Raw genomic sequence first — 26,463 nt, 5'->3', positions numbered from 1 at the left:
GCGTAGCTCGCACGAACGGGCTCAACTGTTTCCTTTGACACTGGAGGTCTTTTCGTGGATCTCTTCTTACACAGACAATCTGGTTCTTCAAATTTATGCACCCAGTCATAAATGGACTGCCGTGTGGATGGTTGTTTCCCATACTTTGTCCTAAAATGACGCTGCACTACAGTAACTGAATTTGTCTTGGCATATTCCAGAACACAGAACGCCTTCTCAACTTGACTCGCCATATTCATCCAAGCCACGTCGAGATCAAGTTCGAGGGTAAGGCCGCTTACGTCACAGAAACAAAAGAAAAACTGTCAGCCGCAAAACTTCAAGTATGTATGCATGTACCACAGGCAAAATCTTTTTGCTAAAAATCTTACATGATACTTACGTATAGAGATGTGCTATTTTGTTTTATACATTTTAAATATAATTTACGAGAAGTATCGGAAGTGCCCCTACCAAGTGTCGGGATTCCCCAACATAGTCGGGGATCCCGATATCACGTACAAGTAGTTTTTTTTTTTTTTTTTTTTTTTTTTTGACAATTAAGGACACCACAATTTCTTCCGAACCACGCAAAGGGTGTAGTTATGGAGGCGATTGTCTGAAGTACCATTGTACGTGAGATCATTTTCGTACGTATAAATTGAAGAACTCTGTGAACATATATATGCTTAGGGTGTCGGGAGTAGTGTTGTAAAGGCCTGGAAAAACCGGAAATTTTGAGTAAAAAACCAGTTTTTTACTGTTTTTTTCCTGAGCTTGGAAAAAAACTGAAAATTTGGGAAAAATTGAAATTTTCGAATATTTTACTACATTATGCTTTTAAAATGAGAACTATTTTATATTTACTAGTTTACAGTTAAGATCATTGAGTAGTTATGTTTCTTGTATTATAATAGAGAAATTTGTGGCAACAAATGTATTTGCACCACTCCTTTAAAGTTAGCACCGTGATAGAATAGAGTTATGGCTCAAAATATACCAAAATAATCCTAGTTAGATTAATTAATATAGACGCATGTAAATTATCTTAAGTAATCTTATAAAGTCACCGTTTTATGGCAGGGAAGTGTTACAATAACAGGGACAGAATCATTATAGTTAATACCAGTATGTTAAAATCAAATATATATTTTATGGAGATATGTATCTTCCTTGTGCTAAGTAAAATTTTTGGAAATTTTGAATCCATTAGAAAAACATCTTTTGTTCGGAAATATAGGCAAAACCCGGAAAATATAATTTAAAAACTATTTCTTCGCCTGATGCTAATCTTATTTGCTGTAAAGTGTCTGCACTATATATATATATATCGCTAGCAGGAAAAATACTTAAATCAATGGCCTTTAATTTTACTTTTTAGTTTTTTGATTTGCGATTTAAAAAAATCCCTCTTTATTTGTATATATTTTTCGAACAACTCAAAAAGAGAGATTATCTTATTTACATATACACACATACAACGCACAAGTGCGTAAATTTGAGCAGCGACAAATATATTAAAGAACTTAACATGTGAAACTTTTGTTCGTTATTATTAAAGACTAGCAGAATACCCGTTCTTCGCACGGGGAGAATAAGTTTCATTTTGAACATAAAGGGCACCAAAACTGTCACCAATCAACTTATGGACCCCAAAATCTACCAAGTCAACATTAGAATCGGTCATTTTCAATTACTTCTACCATGTCACCCTCCCCCGGTACGAGTATTAATGAAGACTGAATTTGGATTTAAACTTAATCGCAAATGTTACTGTTCATCTCAGCCACTCCGAAAATTATGGATTCGATATTAATATCGGCCATTTTCGATTATTTTTATATACCCACCCCTTCTCCCTCCCACAAGTAGTGGCGCTGAATTTGGATTTAAACAGCATCGGAACTGTTAATGTTCATCTTAAGACCCCAAAAACCATGGATTCGACACTAATATCAGTCATTTTCGCTCATATTTATATATCTCCCCATCCCCAAATTGCGGGGATGAATTTGGGTTTAAACGGCATCCTAAATGTCACTGCTTACCTCAGCGACCCAGGAAGCTATGGATTTGACACTAATATCGGCCATTTTCAGTCATTTTTATATATCTCTTCCTACCCAAGTTGCGGGCCTAAATTTGGATTTAAGTGACATTAGAAGTGTAACTGTTTATGTCAGCGACCCCGAAAACCATGGATTCGACACTAATATCAGTCATTTTCGAGCATTTTTTTTATATATCACCCCCTTCCCCCTCCTTAAAGTTTCGGCTTTCAATTTGGATTTAAACTGGATCGGAAATATCACTGTTCATCTCGACGGCCCTGAAGGCTATGGATTCACAGTAATATCGATCATTTTGCATCATTTTATATACCTCCCCATCCCCCAATTCGCGGGGATAAATTTGGATCTCAACGGCATCGAAAGTGTCACTGTTCACCTCAGCGACCCCGAAAACTATGGATTCGACACTGATATCGGCTACTTTCAATCATTTTTATATATCTCCTCTTCCCCCTCTCCTAAGTTGCGGGCCTGAATTTTTATTTAAACAGCATCGGAAGTGTTACTGTTCATCTCAGCAACCCCGAAAACTTTGGATTTAACACTAATATTGGTCATTTTCGATCATTTTATATATATATCTCCCCTCCCTTTCCTTCATTTTGCAGTGCTGAATTTGAATTTAAGCTTCATCAGAAATATCACAGTTCATCTCAGCAACGCCGGAAACTATGAGTTGGACACAAAGATCTACTCCACACTTCCTTCCTCCAAGTTGCACCTTCAAAGTGAAATGGTAAAATATATACCAGGCCCGAACCTCATCTGTGTCGACAATTTTTTTCGAGATCAGTCTGGTGGTTCAAGATTTTTTAAGTTACAAATATAGTGTCCTTCATTTTTATACACAGTATATAGACAATTTGTCGCACTAGAAAACAGGTATTTGTTTACAAACAAAATTTTGTACATAAAGTTTATGTTAAAGTTTGTATTTGAATATTAAATAATAGTAATTATATGTTTTAGTGCATGAGTATTAGTGAAATTTGTCTACTGCTGTCTCTTTTAAGAAGTAATTTGGTTAAAATTAACAAAATTTCACCAGATCAAAGGGCACATTAAGAACTCAGTTTCATTCAAGAGTCCTATTTGTTGCAACAGAAACGCTTCATGATGGTAGATGTGTATGAAATTGTAAAAGTTCTGTAATTAATGCACAACCAGAAGTAAACGACTAAAAGGCACATAAAGGAAATGAGTGCAGACTATTAATTTTTCTGAATAATTACTACAGTTTTATTTTCGAATGCTTCTATTTTAAATATTCACAATATTGAAATTTTTCAACTTACATTTTTCACGCATTCGAAAGAAAACAACGGTTCCATTACTAGCAAAACTAACCTAATACAAAGATTTTTGTTATTTTCCCAATTTTTCCGGAAAGAAACCGGAAAAAACGGTTTTTTTTACCAGCAGGTTCAAAATTTCCGGAAATTTTACAACACTAGTCGGGAGTGCCCCAAATTACCTTAAAACCATAATCATGCCTGTTGTACTGTATGTTTGAGAAACATGGTCGCTTACTCTGAGGGAAGAATATAGACTAAAAATATTTGAGAACAAGATCCTGAGGCTAATATTGGGACCGAAGAGCAATGTTGAATGACGGAAACTTCATAACTAAGAACTATGTAATTTATACGGTTTTCCAAACTTTATTAGGGTCATCAAGTCTAGGAGGCTCAGGTGAACAGGTCGTGTATTCAGAATGCAAGAAAGCAGGGACGTTCTCAAAGTTTTAACTGGAAATTCAATCGGAAAACGACCATTAGGAAAACCTAGGAGCAGTTGAAAGGACAATATTAAGATGGATATAGCAGAAATAGGAATACAAAGTAGAAACTGGATTCATTTGGCTAAGAACAGAAGTTAATGGAGAGCTTTAGTGAACGCAGCATTTAACCTTCGGTTTCCACTGACCATAGAATTCATTAGATTTCATAATACGATAACACACTGAAACATGCCTAAATAGCAGTTATGTTTAGCTTAATTTTATCTATCCCTTTGGTCATTATGAGACCGGTAGATGACTAGATTTTGGGGTTCCTTCTCCACCACCAGCAACTTACGCTGGAATATGAAAGTAAATTTCATCTGAAAGATAACTCTACAACTAAAGCATGTGGGAAATGTAGCTCATAGGTATTTAGAAATCATAACTCGTACACAAATTTGCATTTTTAAAAGTGCAGCAGATAAGGAAAGGTAAAATTAGATTATTAACGATACGTCTGGCGTAGTCACTTGATGTTTCGACGTATTTTCATAAATAGTTGATACTCCATTCTCGCCTCTCTCTCTAGTTGGTTGCTCTTCTCACAACTCCAAACGAAGCACCTCGGGAAACACTCACCATCCAGTTTTGTTTCCTGAACTGAGGCCTCAAACCACAACTCCTGATTTCCTCAATACCAAATATGGTCACTCCATAACTCACCTCCTCATCACACCGTGTTCATAACGTCACATAAATCAAAACGTTTGAGAGTCGAAGACCTCACACGCTGGGGAATTCACCTCCAAGTCCTGAGTTGTACTTTCTGAGGTATTCCAAGTGCGAAGCTAAGCCTCAGCAAAAAGTAGAAAACACAAAATACACACTTATACTCTGGCCGGCGAACGATGATTTCTGACAGCTCAGTTCACGAGGACGACTGAGGAGTGCGGTGTTGCCGTGTGCTTTTCACGCAAGGGGAGAATCGTCTGCTTCCTTGTTGAGGGTGAGAGGGGGTGAGTGAAAGTTTGGCAATGTGCGGTGGTTGCCATGGAGACGCGACAGGTTCTGAGCCTAAGGTTGGTTGACCTGATGTCTTCTGCTTGCTCGCCGTGGCCTTGTGCAAAGCTGTCAGAAATCATCGTTCACCGGCCAGGGTATAACAATAATCGTCGACGTAGTTACCAGACAATAACTTTTAGTTGAGGCAATCCATTGAGTCAGCTAGAGAAGAGCTAACTGGGCACTTGAAATATTTACAAATAAGTAGAATGTGTGCAATGTACTCAAACGCAGACTAGTGACACTGCTAAGAAATGGAAACGTAGCCAGACACAAGTAGAAAGTAGATAAATTGCACAAAGATAAGAAAACAAACAAGGATATTGACTTTATATGAGGTTAAAGGAATCTGCTATTGCACTTATCTTTAATAAAACACAAAGGTATACAAAAATGCTTCTAAGAAGCTTGAGACTACATAATTGAACTTTTCGAGGAAAAAAAAAAATAATCCAGCGAAGTAGATGTCGTAAATCCAAAAGTCCGTCGATGGAATCGAACCAGGGACCTCCGACGTATAGTATCGTAACAATACTAATGAAAAAGGTGAAATTTCTACTTACATCGGAAAGTCTGCCTCTCTTCCGCCACCCCGCAGAAGCAAATTCAAATGATGCTATTGTTCCCTGTCGTATTTTCTAAATCTTTAAAATTACATATATACTTTTATAACAACACAATAATTAATAAAATAATTTAACAATTTCAAGAAGCAATTGATATCAATAAAAGTTGGTAAAAAAAACAGTTGTTTTATTTTTTCTTAGTAAGGAAGTGTGAATTACAATAGTTGATGAAAAACAATACTTACTCTACTTGTAACCGTACAATATGGTCTCAGTTCAAATAAACACGGGTACAGTCATCAATAAAACTGGGTATAATTTCATAATATCTCGAAAACTTGAAGATCAAGACAACTTTAATGAGTATATACAAGTATCTATTTCTGTAATTTGATTAGGATTAGGAATTAGATTTCCGGGCTTCCAGGCTCTATGGCCATTTAGCCCATCTCTTATAGCCTAAGAGATGACATCCCTTGGCAGTTACACTATCTGAGTAAAGGAAAAGAAGAAAGGATTGGGGAAGGAAGGAAGCGACCTGGGACGTTTAACTCCCGGCATTTGCCTGATGTGAATGAGGAAACACCTCATTCAAGATGTCTGGCCTCAAAAAGTTTTTACACTTTCTCGATCGAGTGTCTTCACCGGAAATCGAACACGGGACCCGCTCGCACCAAAGACTTTCTGTAATTTGATGAGAATATAAATTTCTACAATTTATTGCAAGCTGTTCTTAAAAGGGATAACATACTCCGAAGTTTTTGAAACAATAAATTATGCAAGTGAATACCGATTTCGGTGGAGACCATATACTACGCACTGTAAAGAAAACAATTATCATATAATATCCATCCTTGATTACAAAACGTTTTTTAACTTGTTTTTTTCTGGTAAGACGAACCAATGTTCTTAATATTTGAACCAGTAGTTTTGGAAAGGTTATGAGTGAGAAAATGACGATTTTGCTTTAGTCCAACTTTTTATTTATTTACTTTGTAACACAAATTGCTCACAAGTTGTTCATTTCTTACAATGACAAGAAAACTCTAGTTACTACTTTTTAATGTTCTCATAAGTTTACTTTTCTGACTCATGACTTTTGAAAAGTATTGATTCACTTATAAAGTCAAGTATTCATTAGAACTTATTAATATTTACTTTCTTCTTCTACATTATTAATATTTTAAAAATTACAGTATCTTCTCTTCCACATAATAGCTCAATATTAACAGAAAATACTATATCCTCTTATAATGTACTTCAACACTTCAGTTAGAGAATCAGATATTGATAAACACAGGATGATCTTCAAGAATAATTCAAAAATATAAAAGATTTATTCATCCAATGTGATTCAAGTTTGTACTTCGATTACGGCTGAATGTCCATGAATAATTAATTAAAATGTCTCAGGAATGTTAACTCACTTCCTTCATTACATGCAAATTGTTTGTGTCGTATACAATCATGTCAGCAAAGTTTGATATCTGTTAAAGAACATGCGTTTACAATTTTTCGTTCTTATTGTAATCGGTAAAATGTGAAATGAGTCATCATCCTCATTATATGTATTCTGCCATTATTGGGAAGCCATTTGCCACAACTGAGAAGTTTCCATACATCATAGATTTCAGCTAAACATGTTCGTCTTCGTGTAAGGTTTCTATACTCTCACGAACTGTAGCCTTTTTCACTCCCTCCCTCTTTTTGCTGCCACAATATCCTTTAACACGTCTTTCATGATACAGTCCCTTCTCAGCCAGTGTCCCAATCACTTTATATCTTCTCTCAACAGCTTCTTATTCATTTTCTATTCGAGCCGGCCATTTCTCTCTATTCTCCTCCACAGAGGGAGGGGGATGGTAGCTCAGTGGTAGGGCGCTTTACTCTGGTTTGTGAAGTCCCTGATTCGATTCCCGGCCAAGTAAATCTGTAGTGGATAACATAGTGTCCGTGGGTTTTCTTGGAGTATTCTCGTTTCGTCCCACTTTCTCATTCCACCAATTCTTCCATCATCATTCATTTGCTTTTATCATCGTCTCCTTTAGCCTGAAGGGTATAATGGTGGGACGTTAAACTGAAATATTCTTCCCCACACCCACATTTGGAAGGATTGTTGTCTTTTTTTTTTTTTTAATCTGGACACTGAATATTAACAAGTTTACAGTACTGAGGCCCGAAAAGATTTCTGTCTGATGCAAGGATGCTAATCACAAAAAGTCACGTAATATGCATTTATGTTCTGAATCTCTGCGAGAACCCACAGGATGAAAACCTTTTAAATCGAAGAATGGTCCAACATGGATGGAGTGGAACAAAACGACAAAAATGGCTGCACGCCGTACTGTGTCAAATTTTGACCTGTAAAAATTATCTTCAAGCGAAAGAGAGGCAAAATCAGCACACAAGAACATTCAGTTATGATTTCCAACAAACATAATTTGTACGAATGTGGCATATAACCTGAGACAGATAGGCAATAATATAAAGCGTTAAGGTTTGTATTGATGCAACTAAAATTCTCTGGAAGAATTTAAATTATGTTTACGATACTATTAAGCCCAAGCTCATATACTAGCTCCGCAGAATGTAAAAAACACACTCGAAATTTATGAGAGAATAGTTGGTAGCATGAACGTCTGTTAAAATGTATGGCGGCGGAGAACTGCAGCAACCACCGTTTCTATCATCTACCTCTTCTTCTGATTCTTTTGTAGTGATCTGTGATGCAAAGTAGACCAAGACGATGCACCGCAATGAGCAATCTTTAGAAAGCTATGGTATGTAATTCTGCTTCATCAAGTTCAAACAGATTCTTAAAATAATGTTACTTTACGGGGTTGTAGTCAGACTTCATGATGGTTATGCACATGCAAATAGTTGTTTAAAGTATTTGAAAGAATGTCACAATCCTATGCAGTAAGCGTCGTCAATACCTAGTGGCCCACTTGCCGCTGGCCACTTGCGGCAGGATTTCGTCGAGTCGAAACAGATATCTAAAGTCGGGGTGTCGAGGTTATCACCGCGCATCAGCGAAGCCCTCCTTTTGGTCCGCGCTCCTTCGATTCGTCGCGGAGAATCGCGAAGTTGCCAACACGAACTATCACCAGTCATCAAGTTCAAACAGTATTCTTAAAATAATGTTACTTTACAGGGTTGTAGTCAGAGTTCATGGTGGTTATGCACATGCAAATAGTTGTTTAAAGTATTTGAAAGAATGTCACAATCCTATGCAGTAAGCGTCGTCAATACCTAGTGGCCCACTTGCCGCTGGCCACTTGCGGCAGGATTTCGTCGAGTCGAAACAGATATCTAAAGTCGGGGTGTCGAGGTTATCACCGCGTATCAGCGAAGCCCTCCTTTTGGTCCGCGCTCCTTCGATTCGTCGCGGAGAACGCCAACACGAACTATCACCAGTCATGTGCATGCGGTTATTATTATACATATTATTTTTTCTGACGAATTGGTCCTAAAGTGAGCTCCAGGGGTCAAGAGTAACCCCTGCCTCTACATCACGAAATGAAAAATCTTGAGATGAGTGCGTACAATTGTATGAGTTTAGATGGCAACTGTCACCGATCACTAGAAAGTGAATATGGTAAAACTATGAAATAACGTAAATAGACGCGCGTGATTTTGTTATAAAATTACATAGCGAACGCATTTTATCTGCTCCCAAATGGTAATTATCGAATATATATGGTTAAAGGAGCACTCTGATTGGCCAAATTAAAAAGACCTCAAAGATGTATCCCTCCACAAGCGAGGTCTTCTTCATCGCCTCCGCGGGGAAATCGTAAGAACACGCGCCTAGTAATCATAAAGTTGAGGTTCGAGCCCACCACGTGGTACTTTTCTTCTTGTGCTTTTTAGACAAACAAATCACGCATATAGACGATTTAAAATATTTTGGGGGAGTAATTTTGTGGTTTGTTAGCGTTTTGTCGCGACTCTGTCGCTGCTGGTATATTTTGAAAACGGAAGTGGGGCCACCGCGGTATGACGCTGTGGGGCCTCCAAATTTTGGCGAGAGGTGGCTAGTTCACATGGGTAGTCCACCGACATTTACGGCATGGGGAAGTTAGCAAAAGTTGAACTTTTATCTTAGGAAAATAAGAAACACTCGCCAGTTTCTTTCTGGCCAATTGATGATTTTACATATTTCTAATTTGCAGATACATATCTAGCGGATATATTTGTAACTTTTCATCAACCTCTGGATTCAAATTACGGTTAAAATGTTTAATAAAACTAGCACCAACTGACAAACAATCATTAGCTTCTGTGATTTCTTGTTGTGATGTGTGGATTGAATGAACGGGTCCTGAGTAACAAATACTTCTGCCTTCGAAACCATACATTGTTAGAGTATAGTGGAAATGCTTAAGTTTTTGAATCGGCATTCCTCCTCGGAGCATTGAGATTAACTGTCCACTTTTCTGTATCTCCGTTTCTAATATAAGAGGTCCCCAGTCAGATACGTTAACTAGCCTCACGGAACGTTCATCGTTACAATTAAATTTAAAAGGAAGACGAAACAGTTTATTATCTACCAGCTTCGCTCCATCACAGATACAGCTCTGATGTTCGGCAGTGAAATGGAGAAACACTGTATTTGAAGATACGACTGAAGTACACTTTTTTATAGGACAAGTAAAGGGCTTATAAATGCAGAATTTTTCATGGTTCATCTTATCAGTATGAGAACCAGTAAAATCACAGCCTTGTGATTTGTGTTTGCAGGGAAGTTCTATACACTCCACGATCTCTTCCAAAGAAAAGTTTCTTGTGTCTGAAAAATGTGCTTTACATAACGGGCAAGAAGTAACCTTAGGCTTACAGTTTTGGCAGATATTATGTCCTTTGGTGCACTGGAAAATAGGAGGTAATGGTACTTCGTAACACACGGGACACTCTAATATGGTCCACAAACGGTGCAGTAGCTGTGGCTCAATTTTATGTTCCTAAAATACAGAAAACACATTATTATTATTAAATTGGACGCAATAGCAAGAGATCAAACAATTCTATTAATAAATAAATAAATAAATTTAACGTTTAGACGCCTGCCAGGGATTTTAACAAAATCATACCCTCTCACGTTGGGGGCTCCCTATAATTATCACATACAGTAGAGCGTCGATTATCCGAAGTAATTGGGGGACATGGGTGTTCGGTAAACTGGTTTGTTCGGATAATCGAACTGTACATGTTTATTTGCCAAAAAGAAGTACTGTACAGTAAATTTATTCATAAAAAGAAGTGTGCTGATTGTTGAAACACAGCGACTGGCGGCTTGGCCGGTCAGCAGCGCCTTATGAAGGCCCCATTAGAAGCAATGTTCCGCCAGCGGTGGCTCAGTGCGGCGACTACTGTGGGAAACTTGGTCTGGGAGTGAGGGGGATGATGGACGGTAGGGTGGGAGAGTAACAGGTGCGAGCGAGTACACAGTTCGGTTAAGCGGTCGTTCGGTTGACCGACGTTCGGATAATCGACGCTCTACTGTAGTCATGATTCATACACCTTGGGAAGATTAGATACCAAATATTCCAACAAGATAACATTCATGCAATTCCCGCCAATGTTCATAAAAGAAGAAGAAACAAAAAAAAAACATAAAAATATTTTAAAAAATGACTTTGCGGGCCCCTGGCAATCCTTGCAGTCACTGTACGCTGACAAAATGATGCTAATGTGTAGGCCAGACACTTGTGACAATCTACCTATTAAAATGCTATAAAACCAATATAAACCCTTAGCTCCAACTTCTAACTTATAATTTCAAACTTTAGATTTACGGTTATTTGTGATTTTAGTTTAACAAAGACAAATATTTTAAAGTGTGTGTAATTTAAATAAATTATTTAAATAGATCTTTTTCATTAAGTTCAGTTTTTAAAATTATTGTTCAAAGTCTGTGTATTTTAATAAGCCTTCTCCAAAATCAATGCATTTGAATTGTGCAGCTATCTTTGGAGTTCTCTTACACTATACTAGCTGAACCTACGCTCTCTACACAGCGCATCATTCACATATGAGGATGAATCTCCTTGTTATTCCTCACATCTGTACATGTCCCTTTATAGACACAAGCGAAAGACGTATTGATAAAAGTCGGCAAAAGATACCGTGAAGGGGGAGATTTTTTCGTTTATTTTTTCAATATTTCGCACCATTTGCAAGATTTGAGCCTACTTCCGGTTGGAGTCCCCACGTTTACCGTCTCTTTTTTTTTTTTTTTTTATTGTTGCTTCCAATGATGATATCCAATTTAGGTCATTCGATTTACGAAAACATAAAGTTCTCTTGGATTGGCAACACTGTTCATCCGGTGATGTTCATCAATACACGATCAGATTTTGTTCTTTCTCTAGTTGCTTCGTGTAACGTTTCATTTCTCTGTTTCTTTTAGCTCCTCCGTTATCACGGTTGGAAATTCTAAATTATATTATAATGTAGAAACGTAAATTTCATGACTTTGTCGTCAAGTTGGCACCGATTAACGTTCTCGTAGGGAGCTAATAATTCACCAATGCGTGTTTACGGTCAGATAGAATATATTTGGGGGAGGGGGGTGCGTTTCGCAATACGAAATTGCCCAAAATAAGGGACACCCTAATATATATAATGTGTGGGTGTGTAGGATGTCTCAGAAAGGAAGTGCCCTATTTTGAGGAATGATAGTATGGGTCATGACCAGGAAACGATCGAGATATCGATGAAAAGACCACTTGATTTCGTACACATTGCTTCGAAGGCACATATCTCTAGAACTATAATCCTCGCCACCCGAATTGGCGTGTGGCATCAGCGAATAAGCTCGCAGTGCGCTGTTACCAAACCTTCAAGAGACGAATCTAATCATTCATAATTGTCTACAAATACGAACAAAATCAATTATGAATGATTAGATTCCTTCTTGAAGGTTTGGTAACAGAGCACTGCGAGCTTATTGGATGATGTCACACGCCAATTCGGGTGAAGGGGACTATAATGATACACATCGGAGTCATTGAAAAACAGGCAGCACACGTAATAGGCATTAGATATGTATCACATTTATTATACTCACAGATCCCAGTATCCCGGACATAATTCTGGAATTCATATTCAAATTTCATTCTGCACATTGAATTGAAACAATTCAAAGTTGCTTGTTTCCATAACAATGCAAGCGAGCTGGAAAAGTACGGAGGTGTTTTCAACAAATTTGGTTAGCTTCTCTCTCTGTCTTGGCTACGTCATGCATGCGTGTGTGTGTGCGTGAGTTTATGTCTGGTTGTGGGCATAACAAACGGTTCTGCGAACTCGAAATATTTTAACAACTGGTTCTAGCGAACCGGTGGGAACCGGCTGAGTAGCACCAATGGGTATAATGTATTTGTAATGAATGAAGGAACAAAGTTACAAAAAAATGGAAAATCTCAATTTTTCTAAAAACTTTATTTCGAAAACGTGCTGACATATCACGTCTTATCTTGTAGATGCTACCATAAGATTTAAATTGTCATAATGCCATTTACAACGATTCTTATTTCAAACCGTTTCAGAGATACCAATTACATGGGTAGTGATTGTTATACTGCTTAAAATGATGTATTTGTGTTAAATTTTTATAATGATTGTTGCTTTCTTTTGATTCTGTAACATTATAACAATTGTTTTTGGTGTTTTTTTTAAAATCACAAATCACAGTTATATTATTTTAAGCAGTGTTGCCAACTTAAATAAATTACTAAATATTATTCTAAATATAGTGTAAATAACGTAGCTTTTTTTTTTTTTTTTTTGACTGTTCAGTCCTTCATGTTGCAGCAACACTACGAAAACTAGAAAGTTAATACAATAGAAAACTAGAAAGTTTAGAATCACTTGTTTTGGCGAGAGAGAAAATAGATACAGATAGCTTGAATTACCTATATACTTATATAATATTCATGGGCGGCGATTAGGGGGGCAAGAGGGGGTGATTCCCCACACTTTTTTGAAGTGACCACTTAACTCTTTTAAATTATATCTATTTTTCGGTTAGGCTAGAATCTTCATTATTCGATTTAAAAAAGTACCAAAAAAGCTTTTTACTTCTGTTTCTTTCTCAAGCCTGGAGGCATTGTAGAACACGTTACATATGCTTTCACGCCTTTCTGCGTCGAGACGTACAGTGTGATGACGTCATAACTAAAAAAAATTTTGTTATGACTTTTTTACTTTTTGCAGGGCTTACTTTTGCACCTAGAAGATTGAAATTTTGCACACACATTTAGTACACCCCTTAGAATTTTTCAGATTTGTTTCAGATCTCTGTGAAACAGGGGGGGGGGGTCCAGAGGGGCAAAAATAATCCATTTTTTCATTATTTTCCCACCTCAGGTTCATGATGGAGACATGTGAGTGGTACCGTTAAGTATGTTCTACTCTGAAGGGAATGATGTACGAACAATGATCATAGGATAAATAGGGATGTCTCAGGATAATTTTATATGACAGCCGGGTATATCTGGGGCATAGTGGCAGTGTTCATTGGTAAACATTTTTCCGCACTTAGTTTTCAAGATGGAAGCTTGAAATTTTTTATACAAATTTAGTACACCTCTTCGTATTTTTCAGTTGATTTTGAGATCTGCGTTAGCAAAGGGGGTCCAGAGGGGATCAAAGTTTGAAAAAAATAAGAAAAAATCCAGATTTCCCTCAAAATTTCCCGGCTTAGGAGCATGATAGGAAAACGTAAATAGAACCGTTTGAAAGGTTGTTCTATTCTGAAGAGAATAAGGTACTAACCATATCCTAGGATAAATAGGGATGATACTGTAGCTGATTGACTGAAATTCAATAATTTACCTTAATTTAAAATGATTAATGTAAATAGTTTCATTTAGAAATGTAAAGTTTTTGCATGTAATACTGATTCATAGAAAAAATGGTACCATATAATATTTGTCGTTGCGTAAGTGTGTATTGGTTATTTGTCTTCCCGTGGAGTTAAGAAACTACAGTAATTGCGTTTTAATTGCAATCCAAACGAATTAATATTACAATTGTGTTGTAGCATATGCTTGTAGTATTTACTGTCTTCCATTTTCTAAGAGTAATAACATACATTTAATGGCAAGTGTGGAATTGAAAATGTAAGTTGTTCATTAATCCTCAGTTTCAATATAACTTCTACAAAACAATCCTCATTATTCATTACTATGATTAATAATATCCTTTCTGTTTATTTGTTTTACAAATATGTTATTAAATAATCTGATCACACAATTTTCCAGACATAATTTTAAAATGTTCATGAGTAAGGAATCAAGGGTTAGTACCTATGTGCGTTGCTTTCGTCAATTTACTTAATTAAATATGAAACACGATATACGGTATTTTAACTGAAAAAATAGTATCCTATTAGTTATACAACCTTTCGTTAAACAAAGTGTTAGAAACAACCAGGAACACTAACATTGATATACACATATTCAGATCATATCTTGTCCCCCCCCACTTTTAACGTCCAATCGCCGCCTCTGATAATATATATGCCCATGTTTCGCAACTAATTTTTAATCAATATAAAATTTCAACGTAATGAACACAGGATTAGTTTTCTCGAATAAAGATCGTATGCACCGTTGAGAGCTCAGAAATAAGTTTAATCTACTGTATGTTGCTACACTGGATATATGCTTATGTAATGCATTACGACCTTATGAACTTGTATAAGAAACAGAATGCACTTAAAATGAGACGCAAACTATGCGAAACACAGGACTTTGAATGTAACTTGTCTGGTGACCAACCCAAGACCACACATAACGAAGATGAGTGTCGTAGCTTCCACCACAAGGTTCAGGAAATTCGTGTTATAAAGTGTCAATTAAACACGGAGATGTGAAACAGTAATAAAGTACTTAATCAATTTGAAACAAAATATATTGTAGTAATAATTTACCCTATTTGTTAAGGTAATGAACGTTATATTCTGCTTTTAAAATAACAGAATGTCCGTTCGTCCTGGATCCGCCCCTAGACTGTACGTGTAATACTTTCACAATTTTAATTTTACATAATTTATTTCGAGACTTTCGAGACGAAACCGAGACGAGACCGAGACTTGGTTCTCGAGACCGAGACCGAGCTTGAGACAAGCATCTGTAAACCAAGACGAGACCGAGACGGTGATTTTTGACTCGAGACGAGACCCAGACCGCTCTTTATCAACCGAGACGAGACCGAGACTGTACAAAGTCTCGTCTCATGTCGTCTCGATACCATCCCTAGTTGTATTATAGAGAATTATACATGCAAATGCTCAAAAACCGAGTTTTATATTAACAATTTACTGAGGGAAAACTCCCGAACCCACCACTCGACTGAAGGGTAATCCACACCCCGGAAAATCCGACCCCCACAGCAGACAACCTGTGGATCTGCCCATGTTCAAAACACATTTATATGCAGGCAAGACGACACACATATATAAACTAGATTATTTTTTTTGAAGACATCTCATTTTAAAAATCAAAGGTAGGAAAATGAGAACAAAAATATCTGGGTTGTTAACTTAGAAATTATTTCTATATAAAAAATAAAATCTTACGTGCAAAGCTATTCGTTAAAGGTATTTAGCATCTACTCTCCAGTGACAGTATGTCTTGATCACTGAAAAACCAGAGGTGGTATACTTTCATCACTGAAAAACCAGAGGCGGTATGGCATACCACTGCCGACCACTGGCTGTAATTCCTTTATATTTTACTATTATTTCGCCAGCTCGTCGTGCATGTTTTCTTCTTATGCATTCACTGTTACCAGACTCAATTTCTTGTCGAATCCCAAAGAATAGCGAAAGGGTAACACTAGAGTTCTATTCGCATACAAGTACAAGATACCGCATCAGTTATACTGTGAAGTATTATTAAAGTAGCTAAGTGTAATGGCTGAGAAACGGGGTCCCCCGTTACAAGCGGAGCTTTGAAACATGGTGCCTATTACAAGCGGAGCTAGGAAACACGAGACCCCATTACAACCAGGGCTCGTAAACGAAGGCCCCATTATAAGCAGGGCTGGGCAACAAAAGTCCCATTGCAAGCGGGTCGAAAAACAGGGCCCCATTACTTGCTTCGTAAGAGCCTAATACATGACAATACAGAATACCGTTGTTGTATTTTATTTGCTTTTACTTATTATTTAGAAATTACATTACAGCCAGTATTTGCTTTAATTTCTTGGGGACCCCCAAGAAAGCGGGGCCCTTCCGGCACTGGTGTAGTATGACAAGACAATACCAAAAGAAAGGAAAACATCTTGGGTGAGAGAGAGCCGATACTGAACAGTTTTGAAGCAGTAAGCAATCTTAAAAAGTACACTGACATGAGCATAAAACTAAAATACGGAATTATTTTCTATGTTGATAATTGCTGTTTTAATCATAATGAATATTTAGGACCAGAAACGCCTGCAAGAAACACTAGGGTCTACTAATTATTACAACCAGATGCGTAGCGTATTTGTTCTTTGCGAGTTTGTTCTGTGAATCAGTCTTTTCTTGCAAGCTTCATTTCATTTCATTTCATTTCGGCCTCCAATTGGACACCTTCTTCATGGGCACGACCGTTCAGGTCCAGTTGCCTTCTTCCTGTTTATGTAATAAATATTACTGTAAAATGATAACATTCGAATTTGTATTTCACATGAATCTTTGTCCTTTAGAATTGCCAGGATTCAATGAGTTAATTTCTGTAGATTTGAAAAATGGTATTAAATAAAGTTGTTATTAGCATTAAATTGTTACAATAAATTTGTTTTAGTGTAAATAGTAATTTCCCAGCTATTCTTTTTTTTTCTATTTTTAAGGTGGTTTATTATCTAAAGTTCTTGAAAATATACTTTTTTATATATATATATAAATTTAAATTATTGTCTTGGATGAATTGTAGTAATTTTTTAATTAATTCCCAATTTTTTGTGTATATAATCATGTTTGTAGATACTGGAAATGTATGGAAGTAATTAAGAATATGTGTATTGAAAATATTTTTTTTTTTTTGTAACAGTTCACATTGGAATATTAGGTGATTTATATTTCCTATTTCTTTTCCACACCAGCACTTGTTTGTTTCTCTTTTTTGAATTATGTTCAACTTATAGGGCGTTAAAGCAGTATTCAATATTATACGATAATATATAATTATTTTTGATCTAGACCAAGTTTTGAGAGAATCCCATGAATACTCCTGTGTTATATCTGTTAGGTTCCAATAATGGATGCCAGGTCCTTCTCTTATTTTCCTTTTCCATGAAATGATATTTTCTTCCATTTTATTTCTTATCAGATAATTAAAATTGTAGTGAGGAATTTTAATGTTCGTTTTCATTCCTGTGTCAACTGCATTCTTGGATAGTTTATCAACTTCTTCATTCCATTTTATATTTACGTGTGCCTTTGTGTATATTAATGTTATTTTAACATTATTATTTTTTAGCATGAGATATAGCTTTTTAATCAACATTATGTTCCATGAGGTTTGAATGTGCCACTTCGGATTATTCACTGCTTTTATAACACTTAACGCATCCGAACAGATACATGCACATTTAATGTCAAATTTTTTTATGTATAATAGTGCTTGCCTTATTATGTATAATAGTGCAAATGCTTCACCTTCAAAGATAGACATTGCAGTAGGTAATTTATATTTTTGTATGACATTCATATTTGGAATTAGTATAGCCGCACCTACATTTTTGTTCTGTTGTTTTGAGGCATCTGTGAATATTAAATGACATTCTTGAGGTAACATATCAATGTGTGATTGCCAAATATTTCTATATAAATTTGGTATAATTTCTGATTTGTGATATTGAATGTAATTAGGAATGATTGTTGGAATTTTTATTAAATTTACTTCATATTGAAATATAAAAGCCGGTATTGAAGGTGCTTTTGTAATTCTTGTTTGTAGTTCCTTAAGTTCATTGAATATTATATATATCCAAGGTAAATATTTATAATATGGTAGTTTTTTATTTTGATTCATAAAATTCAAATTTATTAATTTATTAATAATGTCTGATGATGCTTTTGCTATTCTGGATAATACAAAATTTGATGTTAGTTTAGCTATAGTTATATTCAATGGGAAATTTTTTGTAGCTTCTAAGATTGCATTTTTTGGACAAAATCCAGGTTGTGATAGGATGATTTTAGCTGCATTATATTGGATTGATTGTAGTTTGCTATAAAAATTTGTATCATTCGTATTAAAGAACATCGCACCATATAAGATTTTCGCCATAAGTGTTTGTTGATTTATTAAATTAATGACATGTGGATGAATTCCCCATTTTTTAGCACTAACACCTTTTAAGATGTTATTATATTTGTCTGCTTCATTGGATAAGTAAGATAAATGAGCTCTCCACTTTAGCTTTGAATCTAATATTAATCCTAAGTATTTAATTTGTTTCGAGAATTTCAATTGAGCCTTTCTCAATTGTATCTGAGGAATGCTCTTTATTTGTTTCAATGACTCATTCACTCTACCAGTTGATTTAAGCGCTGCCAAGTGGAGGAATTCGTAACTAATGCAGAAGCTAACTTTTTATCGGTTGCGCTGACGTGTATGGAACAACTGCTAGCGGACAATACGGAAAGTTGACAGTAATGCCGCTACAAATTTGATCTCTACACCCTAACTGAGCCTTTGTATGCAGTCATTGAGTGACCAACTCGGTGACACAACTGCTTGTGAAGCATTGCTTTAAATTGTTGCGTTCGTACGAGGTAACAGTTGCCGTCACCGACCCTTCTCGCGCAACTGTCTCCAGCAAGTCTCAGTGTCCGTCACTCGAGGAAAAGCATTGCTTTAAATTTTAGCCTTCGTACGGGGACACTGCAGTGACCGTCTCCGCACAACGTTGCCAGTATATCTTGATGCCAATGTATGTCTATGCCTAAAAAAAGTGCTGATCAGACGAAACATGCACACTTGATCTTTCCCTACCTGCTCTAGTCGCGGGTTTTCTATCCCTCCCCGATAGGGGAAATTTTAAACACAATAGAAAATAATAAAAATAATAATGAAAAACTTATTTTATGCATAGGGGTCTGCCCTTATTTCGTTTTAGTATAATTTTAATGAATTTTCATTTTACAAATGCTGTGAAGAAAGACTAATTACTACAAATTCACGATATTTTCTTGTTGTTTGAAATACAAATAGCTAGGCCTACAGAGAATGATGAGTTTGAGTTCTACAATATGCGTTGGCGCAATAATGAAAGAAATTCGTTTTGATTTTCGTCCGTAGTAGTTTCAATATTCCAACACTAAGAATTTCATTAAAAGGAATAAAATAATCGGATTGTTGAAATTTATCTAGATTTATATTGTGACAAGGTGTTGAGGAGCACATGCACAGGAGGGTTACGAGGGAAGTGCAGTATACCATAATTATCCGCCTCTTTGCTACTGTCTACTGCAAATACAACGTTAAAATTCTATTTAGTTTCGACAACCAATGATTAAAGCGAATAGACTTGATAATCAATTATTATTTGGAGACTGTTTAATTTGACTTCTGTTATTATTATTATTATTATTATTATTATTATTATTATTATTATTATTATTATTATTATTATTATTATTATTATTTAACAGGGCTTATTGTATTCTTAGTACGTACGTCCGTTACTCCCACAATAATTCTTGGACAACTGCCAAATTATTATATTCTGTTTTTGCAATAGATATGTGGAGCGATTATGGTATTTCGTCCGAGTTCGTTAATGAAGACGCTTAATCAATCGGACGTAGTAAAAATCAACCATTTCCAGTTTTAACGTTGCAATTATAAAGCGAAAGCCGTAATAGATAGCGAGAAGGGGTTTTCTCAAATCGATTAAGCGTTCCAAGAATAACTGAAATGTTTATCCTTAATACTGTATTAAAACCTGTTAAGGGCATCACTCTGGATAGTCCCTATGTAAAGGGTTCTCTCATGCTCAAAGCTGGATGAATGTGTTTGCATGGTCACCTGAAGTCATCACAAATAATATATTCTCAAATTTCCAGCACATGAGAGATGGGTGGAGGAAATATTGACACATGTAATTCCCTTAGCAGATATAAAATAATCTGCTCAACCAAAAAAAAAAAAAAAAAAAAAAAACTAAAACAAAAAGAAATTAAAACTAGAATTGGATTTCACAAGAAATTTGACACAGTTGAACCAAAACAAAATATTTAGATAATTATTTTTAATCTTCTTTTACAGAAATCAATATCCTCCTCCCACGTGAGTTCATATTTTATAGTCGTCTTGCCCCTTTGACGACTTCCCCTGGTTATGGCCTTTAGAACTGAATTTTCTCTGCCATCCCCTTACCAGAGGATCTATCATCAGATAAAAATTTAAATGAAGACTGGGAAAGAGTGTTCACAGCCTCTCCTGAACCCGGCCAAGCGGCACATCTGAAAGAGATATAAGCAAATACACAATGGTACTCACCTCTGCCTCCAGGAACATGGACATCTAAAAGATCACCACTCCAAGATAGATTTACGAATATCTATTTATTTGAACACTAAATCACGGACACGAACAAACACTATACATCTTTTATACACAAAAACTTATCTTTGGAAGCAAATAAACGGGGATCGATCGATCATGTGTGCACTTTATGTTAAGCCTTTTTTTTTTTAAAAAAAAAAAAAGAATTTATATTTTCACTGTCATTGTCACTACACTTTCACTGTATGTGGTCCTCTTCTCTTCTGGAATAAGTCTTCGTCACTCCAGTTAGACGCTACTGCTTTCGATGTTTTTTCTTGTATTAATCTTCTGGACGATGTGATTTTCTATCCTCAAGATATTTGATGTTACCACCTTCCATTTACTACGTTAGCATGATGATGTAGTTTTTTTTTTTTTTTTTTTTTTTTTTTTATCTGTTAGGGCATTTCTAGCGAAGTCCTTCTCGCCCTGAGATTTTGTCGTCTTGTCTATCAAGAATTAATAACGCCGAACGAACACAAGATGAAACAACAGGCTAGTAGTTACACTGTTCATTACACTTCACCTGATTCAAGTTTCATGTTAATTTATTGGCTGAATTTCACTATCGGTTATCAAACAAAATTAATTTTCTGAAAAGTAACGATAATCAATAGTAACTGATCGTTATTATTAATATAATTATTGTTTTTAATAGTGAAACACTTTGTTGAGAGTTTTCGGCGTGTCAATCATAGCGTTAACTATACACTATCTGGACCGCACTTTATAATCAGAACTAAACACAGCTTCCCACGAGAATCATTATGTACTTGAGGCGAACGGACCGGTGGTTAACTAAGAACTAACTGTTTACCCCTTGAGCTTCAGTATTTACTTCCGCTGGTTGTCTCTCAAGAGTCGTAGAGACTCTCTCTACCTTCATTGTTTTTAGGGTTGTTGACCTTTTCCCCTTTGTGAGGTGCCACCCGCGTTGAGCCGACGACATTTTGACAAATTTGTAAATAATTTAAAATTTACATACTGTCACTTCATTTTCTGTATCTATACGTACACTTAGAGTTTATCCACACACTCCCAGTATGTCTTTTATACCAAACAATTATTACAATTTTATTAAATCACAATTTTATGTCTTGTTTACTAGTCGTGGAGACCCGTTAGGAATCTCCCAGCAGACGTTTGGTGTCTCTCTGGTGTTTAGTGCACTCTAGCGGCAGGTTCTAAAATTACCTTCTTGCAGGCGGGAAATGGTGGACTCGTCTGCTTCTGTTTTTCCTTTTACATTTTTTTATTGACTATGAAATGTTTACATATAACAAATAATAATCAAACATATAATAAAGTATATGAGTAATTTACTTATTTTTGTAGGTCCTTGGAGTTGTCATCTTTTTCGAGGTTAGATAAAGAAAAAAAACGTCTTGGTGGTGAGTTGTCTGCTAGCTCCCCCCTCCAGACATACCACTCGACACCCTCCAAGAGTGGCTGAGAAAAATCTTTGCGAGTGAATTGGAAGCATGCGGGAAACAAAATACGATACAGGGTCGCGTAAAACATTTTTCTTAACTGGTATCGGAATTTCCAAGAACATTTTAATATTAAATATTACTTATTAATAATATACTCCTTAAATCTGGTACTCCTGACATAAATACTATGTTTTCTTTCTTTTTTTTTTCGGTCAGGCTCGCTTACCAGCCTAACGGTTTTCCTCAGAGGTGTGAAAATGCAGGTCAAATTGGATTTTTCACACTTATTGTCACAAAAATTTAGCATTAAAGTGTGTACCCGCAAACAATAGAGTTGAGTTTGGAAGTAACAATAGTTGCTAGTCAATGCTTCTAACTTCATTTTATTTCTCTGATTTCTGTTCCTTATAGAATATACTTTATAAACCTGCTTCTTTTTGGACATGCCCCTTACTTTAGGTTAGCAACTATGTTAGCTCAAAGGTTATTGAACTCTTAGCTTCTCGAATTTTCCTGTTGTGTGATGCTAAAGTTGAAATTTTGTGAAGCTGAGTGCTTTTTAGACAGATATTTCTTTTTTTTTTAGTAGTACGTTTAAACTATAATATGAATATCATTTTGTATATAAATACTTCCATTTATACCTATTTATATCTGAATTAATCCTAATATGATTAAAATTACTACTTAATCTGGCTTTCAAATTAAATTAAATTATATATGTAGATTACTAGATTTACATTTTGATATGCAAAACAGTTGGTGGGGCTGGCAGCTTACAATCCCCCCTTTACGGAATTTTAGGATCTTATGTAGATAATATTCTATAATTCCGTACCTAGTGAATTTATTTTCTCTTTTGATATTATAATATACATATATGTATATACCTATATCTACGATTTCTTTTTTTTCTTTTTTTTAAATGCTCTTACATGCACTTTAATATCACCTAAAAAAAACAACATGCAAATGTAGAAAAATTGCAAGGAAATGTCTTTATATAGCTCATTACCATCCTATAGATATTACTACACTTAACTAGAAAGGCGAAGTGCTAGTTTTTTTTTTTTAAGTCATTCATTAACAAAAACTCACTTGCTCTATCCTAGGAACACAAATGTTACACTGTAACTTATTCAAGTATTGACACATTCAACAACTCTTAATAACATAGTGTTTACTTTTTTTTTTTTTTAACTATACATATATTTGTCCTAATTTAATATGCTCATATAACTTCTTTGCAAACTTTACTCTAAATTTACTCATGCAATAGAAATACTACCAAGTTGAAATTACAAAAAGAATAAAATAAGAGTTTTATACATGTGAGGATCTATATGCGATAATATTACATTTTGCATAATTAACTTGCTATATTTACACTTTCTCCTGAGTAGTTTCCTGCTCTTCTACTCCCTTCTCTCCTTCGTCTGATTCTCGAAGATGATATTTCTTCAGAATTGAAAAGTAGGATACAAGACATCTGAGTATTTGTTACCATGATTTTACTTCTTCGCCCATTATTCTCTCCAGTGTGCATATAGAAAACGATAAACTAGTTTTTGTGCCGAAAGATTTTGATACACTTAACAAAGGTTGACTATACTTGCTTCTCTTCTTGGTCTTGACGGTAAACACGTTCCCTCGATTGAGCTCATTCCTAATATGATTTTGATATTTGGTGGGAAAAGCATACGTTTTCGATCTAATAGGGCTGGAGTCGGTGACTTCTATTGTATGTTCATAATTCTTAATAGTACCGGGCCTTTCGTCAAACATATCTCGATGTTTCATTAATAAGTCTACTAACTCATTCTTCTGCCTAATGTCCAACTCTTCATACTGCTTAACATGTTCCTTTATCTCACTGGCTGTGGCTTTAGTTTCTACTTGAAGCCAGTCTGCAGGGGATAGAACTACACTCTCTAATTCGGTAGGGGTGGGGTACTTCCTCTTATCCACCCTATGCATGGGACTTTTTTCCCTAAATTCACACAATTCTACCTGACGAAAAGTGATGGGCACTTCCGGTCCACCCATACTTTCACCGTAACTTTCATTTAAATCCCCGCAGTGAAGCATTTCTTCTAAGCTTCTCAACACTAAGTCTGTCTCATTAATCTCGATATCTCGGAAATTAATTTGTACTTCGTGTGGCTTCTGAAGAGTTAGCAGGCTCTTTGAATAATCTAAAATTGCGCCAGTTTCAGAAAAGAACTGAGAACCTAAAATTAAATCACGATTCAGCCCGCGTACTATAATACCCACTGTATTAAAGGTTTTCCCACTAATGACAATTTGTAACATCGTCTGCCCCTGGACTTCTGCAACCCGTTTTCCAAATGCAGAGGTAACCTTCATATTACTTACTCTTAAAAAAGCTGGTGTGGGGTGAGACGATTTCACCGTTTCCCACAATTCTAAGCTCAAAGCAGAAATGGAACTGCCAGAATCGAGTAACGCATTTACAGGACGTGCAAAAATACTTACTTGAATTTCTGGTAAGGTGATAATATTATTTTTCACTACAGGATCATCTTTCGTTTCTAATAATTGATCAAAAATTGCATTAGCTTGTTGAAATTTTAGCTTGTCTAGAGGGACCCTTTTTCCATTCTTTAACATTAATGTGAGTGTATTTGTATCTGGAAGGGTGTTGAAATGTTTTGTTTTGACAATGTTTTCACAAATATTACAATTTTGTATTTCCCCTTTTTCACGATATTCTACTAATTTGACCTGGGTTTCTTTCTCTTCTTCTTCTGCAAAATTACTATTACTACTATTATTACAAATTAGCACACACTGGGTAGAATTTGTTGGTGTAATACAAGATGCGGTACTTAAGATGTTTGTATCAGAACTTCCCTCAGTGTGTGCAACAAATCCTCATGGCACATGTGAGGTACGTTCTCTAGCATTTGTATTGTTTGCCTGAGTGTGACTATTTCTCTCCGCGGGTGAGGGGTCATTCAACTCTAGAACTTGAAGCTGTTCACTGTCGTTGTAATCGTGGCGGTTGTTATTACTTCTAAAACGATTCCCCCCTTGACCCATATAAGCACCTCGCTGTGACCTTGTACCCTGCCGCCTGTAGGTGTTGTTTTCATTATTGTTTTGGGGTGAATCGCCGTTCCTGTTTCGTGAACGGTTCCCAGGGCCACTTCCCATATTTGTATTTGAGTTGCGTCTCGCATTCCTTCTATTGTTCCGAGAATATGAGTCTTGTGTGTTATTTCCCGTTCTTCCTCCCCGTCTCACTGCAGTTGATTGTCTTTGCTCACGTGAGACTTCCATCACATTGATGCTTCTTCTTTGCGGGAAATTTTCTGGTGCTCGGTTCGTGGCCTGAATTTCTTTTACAATCTCCAATAGATTAGCTATCGACTGCGGTTTAGAGGCAATAATTATTCGATAGGCCCATAACGGAAGCTGGCGTGGGATCACTTTAAGCAAAGTTTCTTCGTCTAATGGGGGTGAAAGAATCGAGTTTTGGTGTAAAATTTCTAGTAAATATTCACACATGCTCTTGTGTAATTTTACATCATACCGACTGGTAAGGATATTAGCACGCAGGGTTGCCAGTCGCTCTCGGCTCAAGTAATTGGACCTAAATGCCTCAACAAACTCCGAGTAGGAAGAAATTTTTGGTTTCATTACCTTATACCAATGACTAGCGGACCCCTTCAATGTTCTGGGAATGAAAGATAAGCGTGATTCGTTACTTACACCTGTCAGTTCAAAATAATTATCTAGGTCAGTCAAAAAGTTGAAAGTTTGTGTCTCATCTTCCATTCCATTGTAAACTGGTAAATTCAGATCACGGTGAATGAAAGAATTCATAGCAGAGGTTAACTGAGCCATTTGGCTATCAGTCCGTGTGATCTGTGAAGCGGGTGGCGGACTCACAGGCGGAGGAAAAGCGTCATGAGGAGCAGTGGGTGTACACGAAGGAATTTCTTGAATTACTGGTAATTGTAATTCTCCGGTCTGTCTACTATCTTGATTGTTTACTACGCCGATTTTTGTATTTATCATTTCTTCTGTTTCTTTTCTTAATGTTTCCTTTAAACG

General features: G+C 36.0%; 1 protein-coding gene across 2 annotated transcripts in view; it reads right to left on the bottom strand.

The window, feature by feature from the left end:
• Nucleotides 1-25,034, bottom strand: part of LOC145690851 (E3 ubiquitin-protein ligase Siah1-like) — a 112,352-nt gene extending 87,318 nt beyond the window's left edge. Inside the window, exons 1-2 of one of the 2 annotated variants that reach the window (XM_081766213.1) lie at nucleotides 20,903-22,803; nucleotides 7,519-10,366 (exon numbers count right to left, since the gene is read on the bottom strand). In XM_081766213.1, the coding sequence (XP_081622339.1) occupies nucleotides 9,557-10,366; nucleotides 20,903-20,926 (834 nt within the window). In that variant the 5' untranslated portion in view covers nucleotides 20,927-22,803 and the 3' untranslated portion in view covers nucleotides 7,519-9,556. Of the gene's footprint in view, nucleotides 1-7,518; nucleotides 10,367-20,902 lie in introns of those variants that run through there. The other variant, XM_081766215.1, reaches the window with a different exon arrangement.
• Between the last annotated feature and the right edge of the window lie 1,429 nt (nucleotides 25,035-26,463).

Source organism: Thermobia domestica, chromosome 7 (genome assembly GCF_964235325.1).
Source record: "Thermobia domestica chromosome 7, izTheDome1.hap1.1, whole genome shotgun sequence".
NCBI lineage: Eukaryota > Metazoa > Arthropoda > Insecta > Zygentoma > Lepismatidae > Thermobia > Thermobia domestica.
Note: the sequence above shows the minus strand (reverse complement) of the source record. Positions and strands in the feature narration are given on the sequence as shown.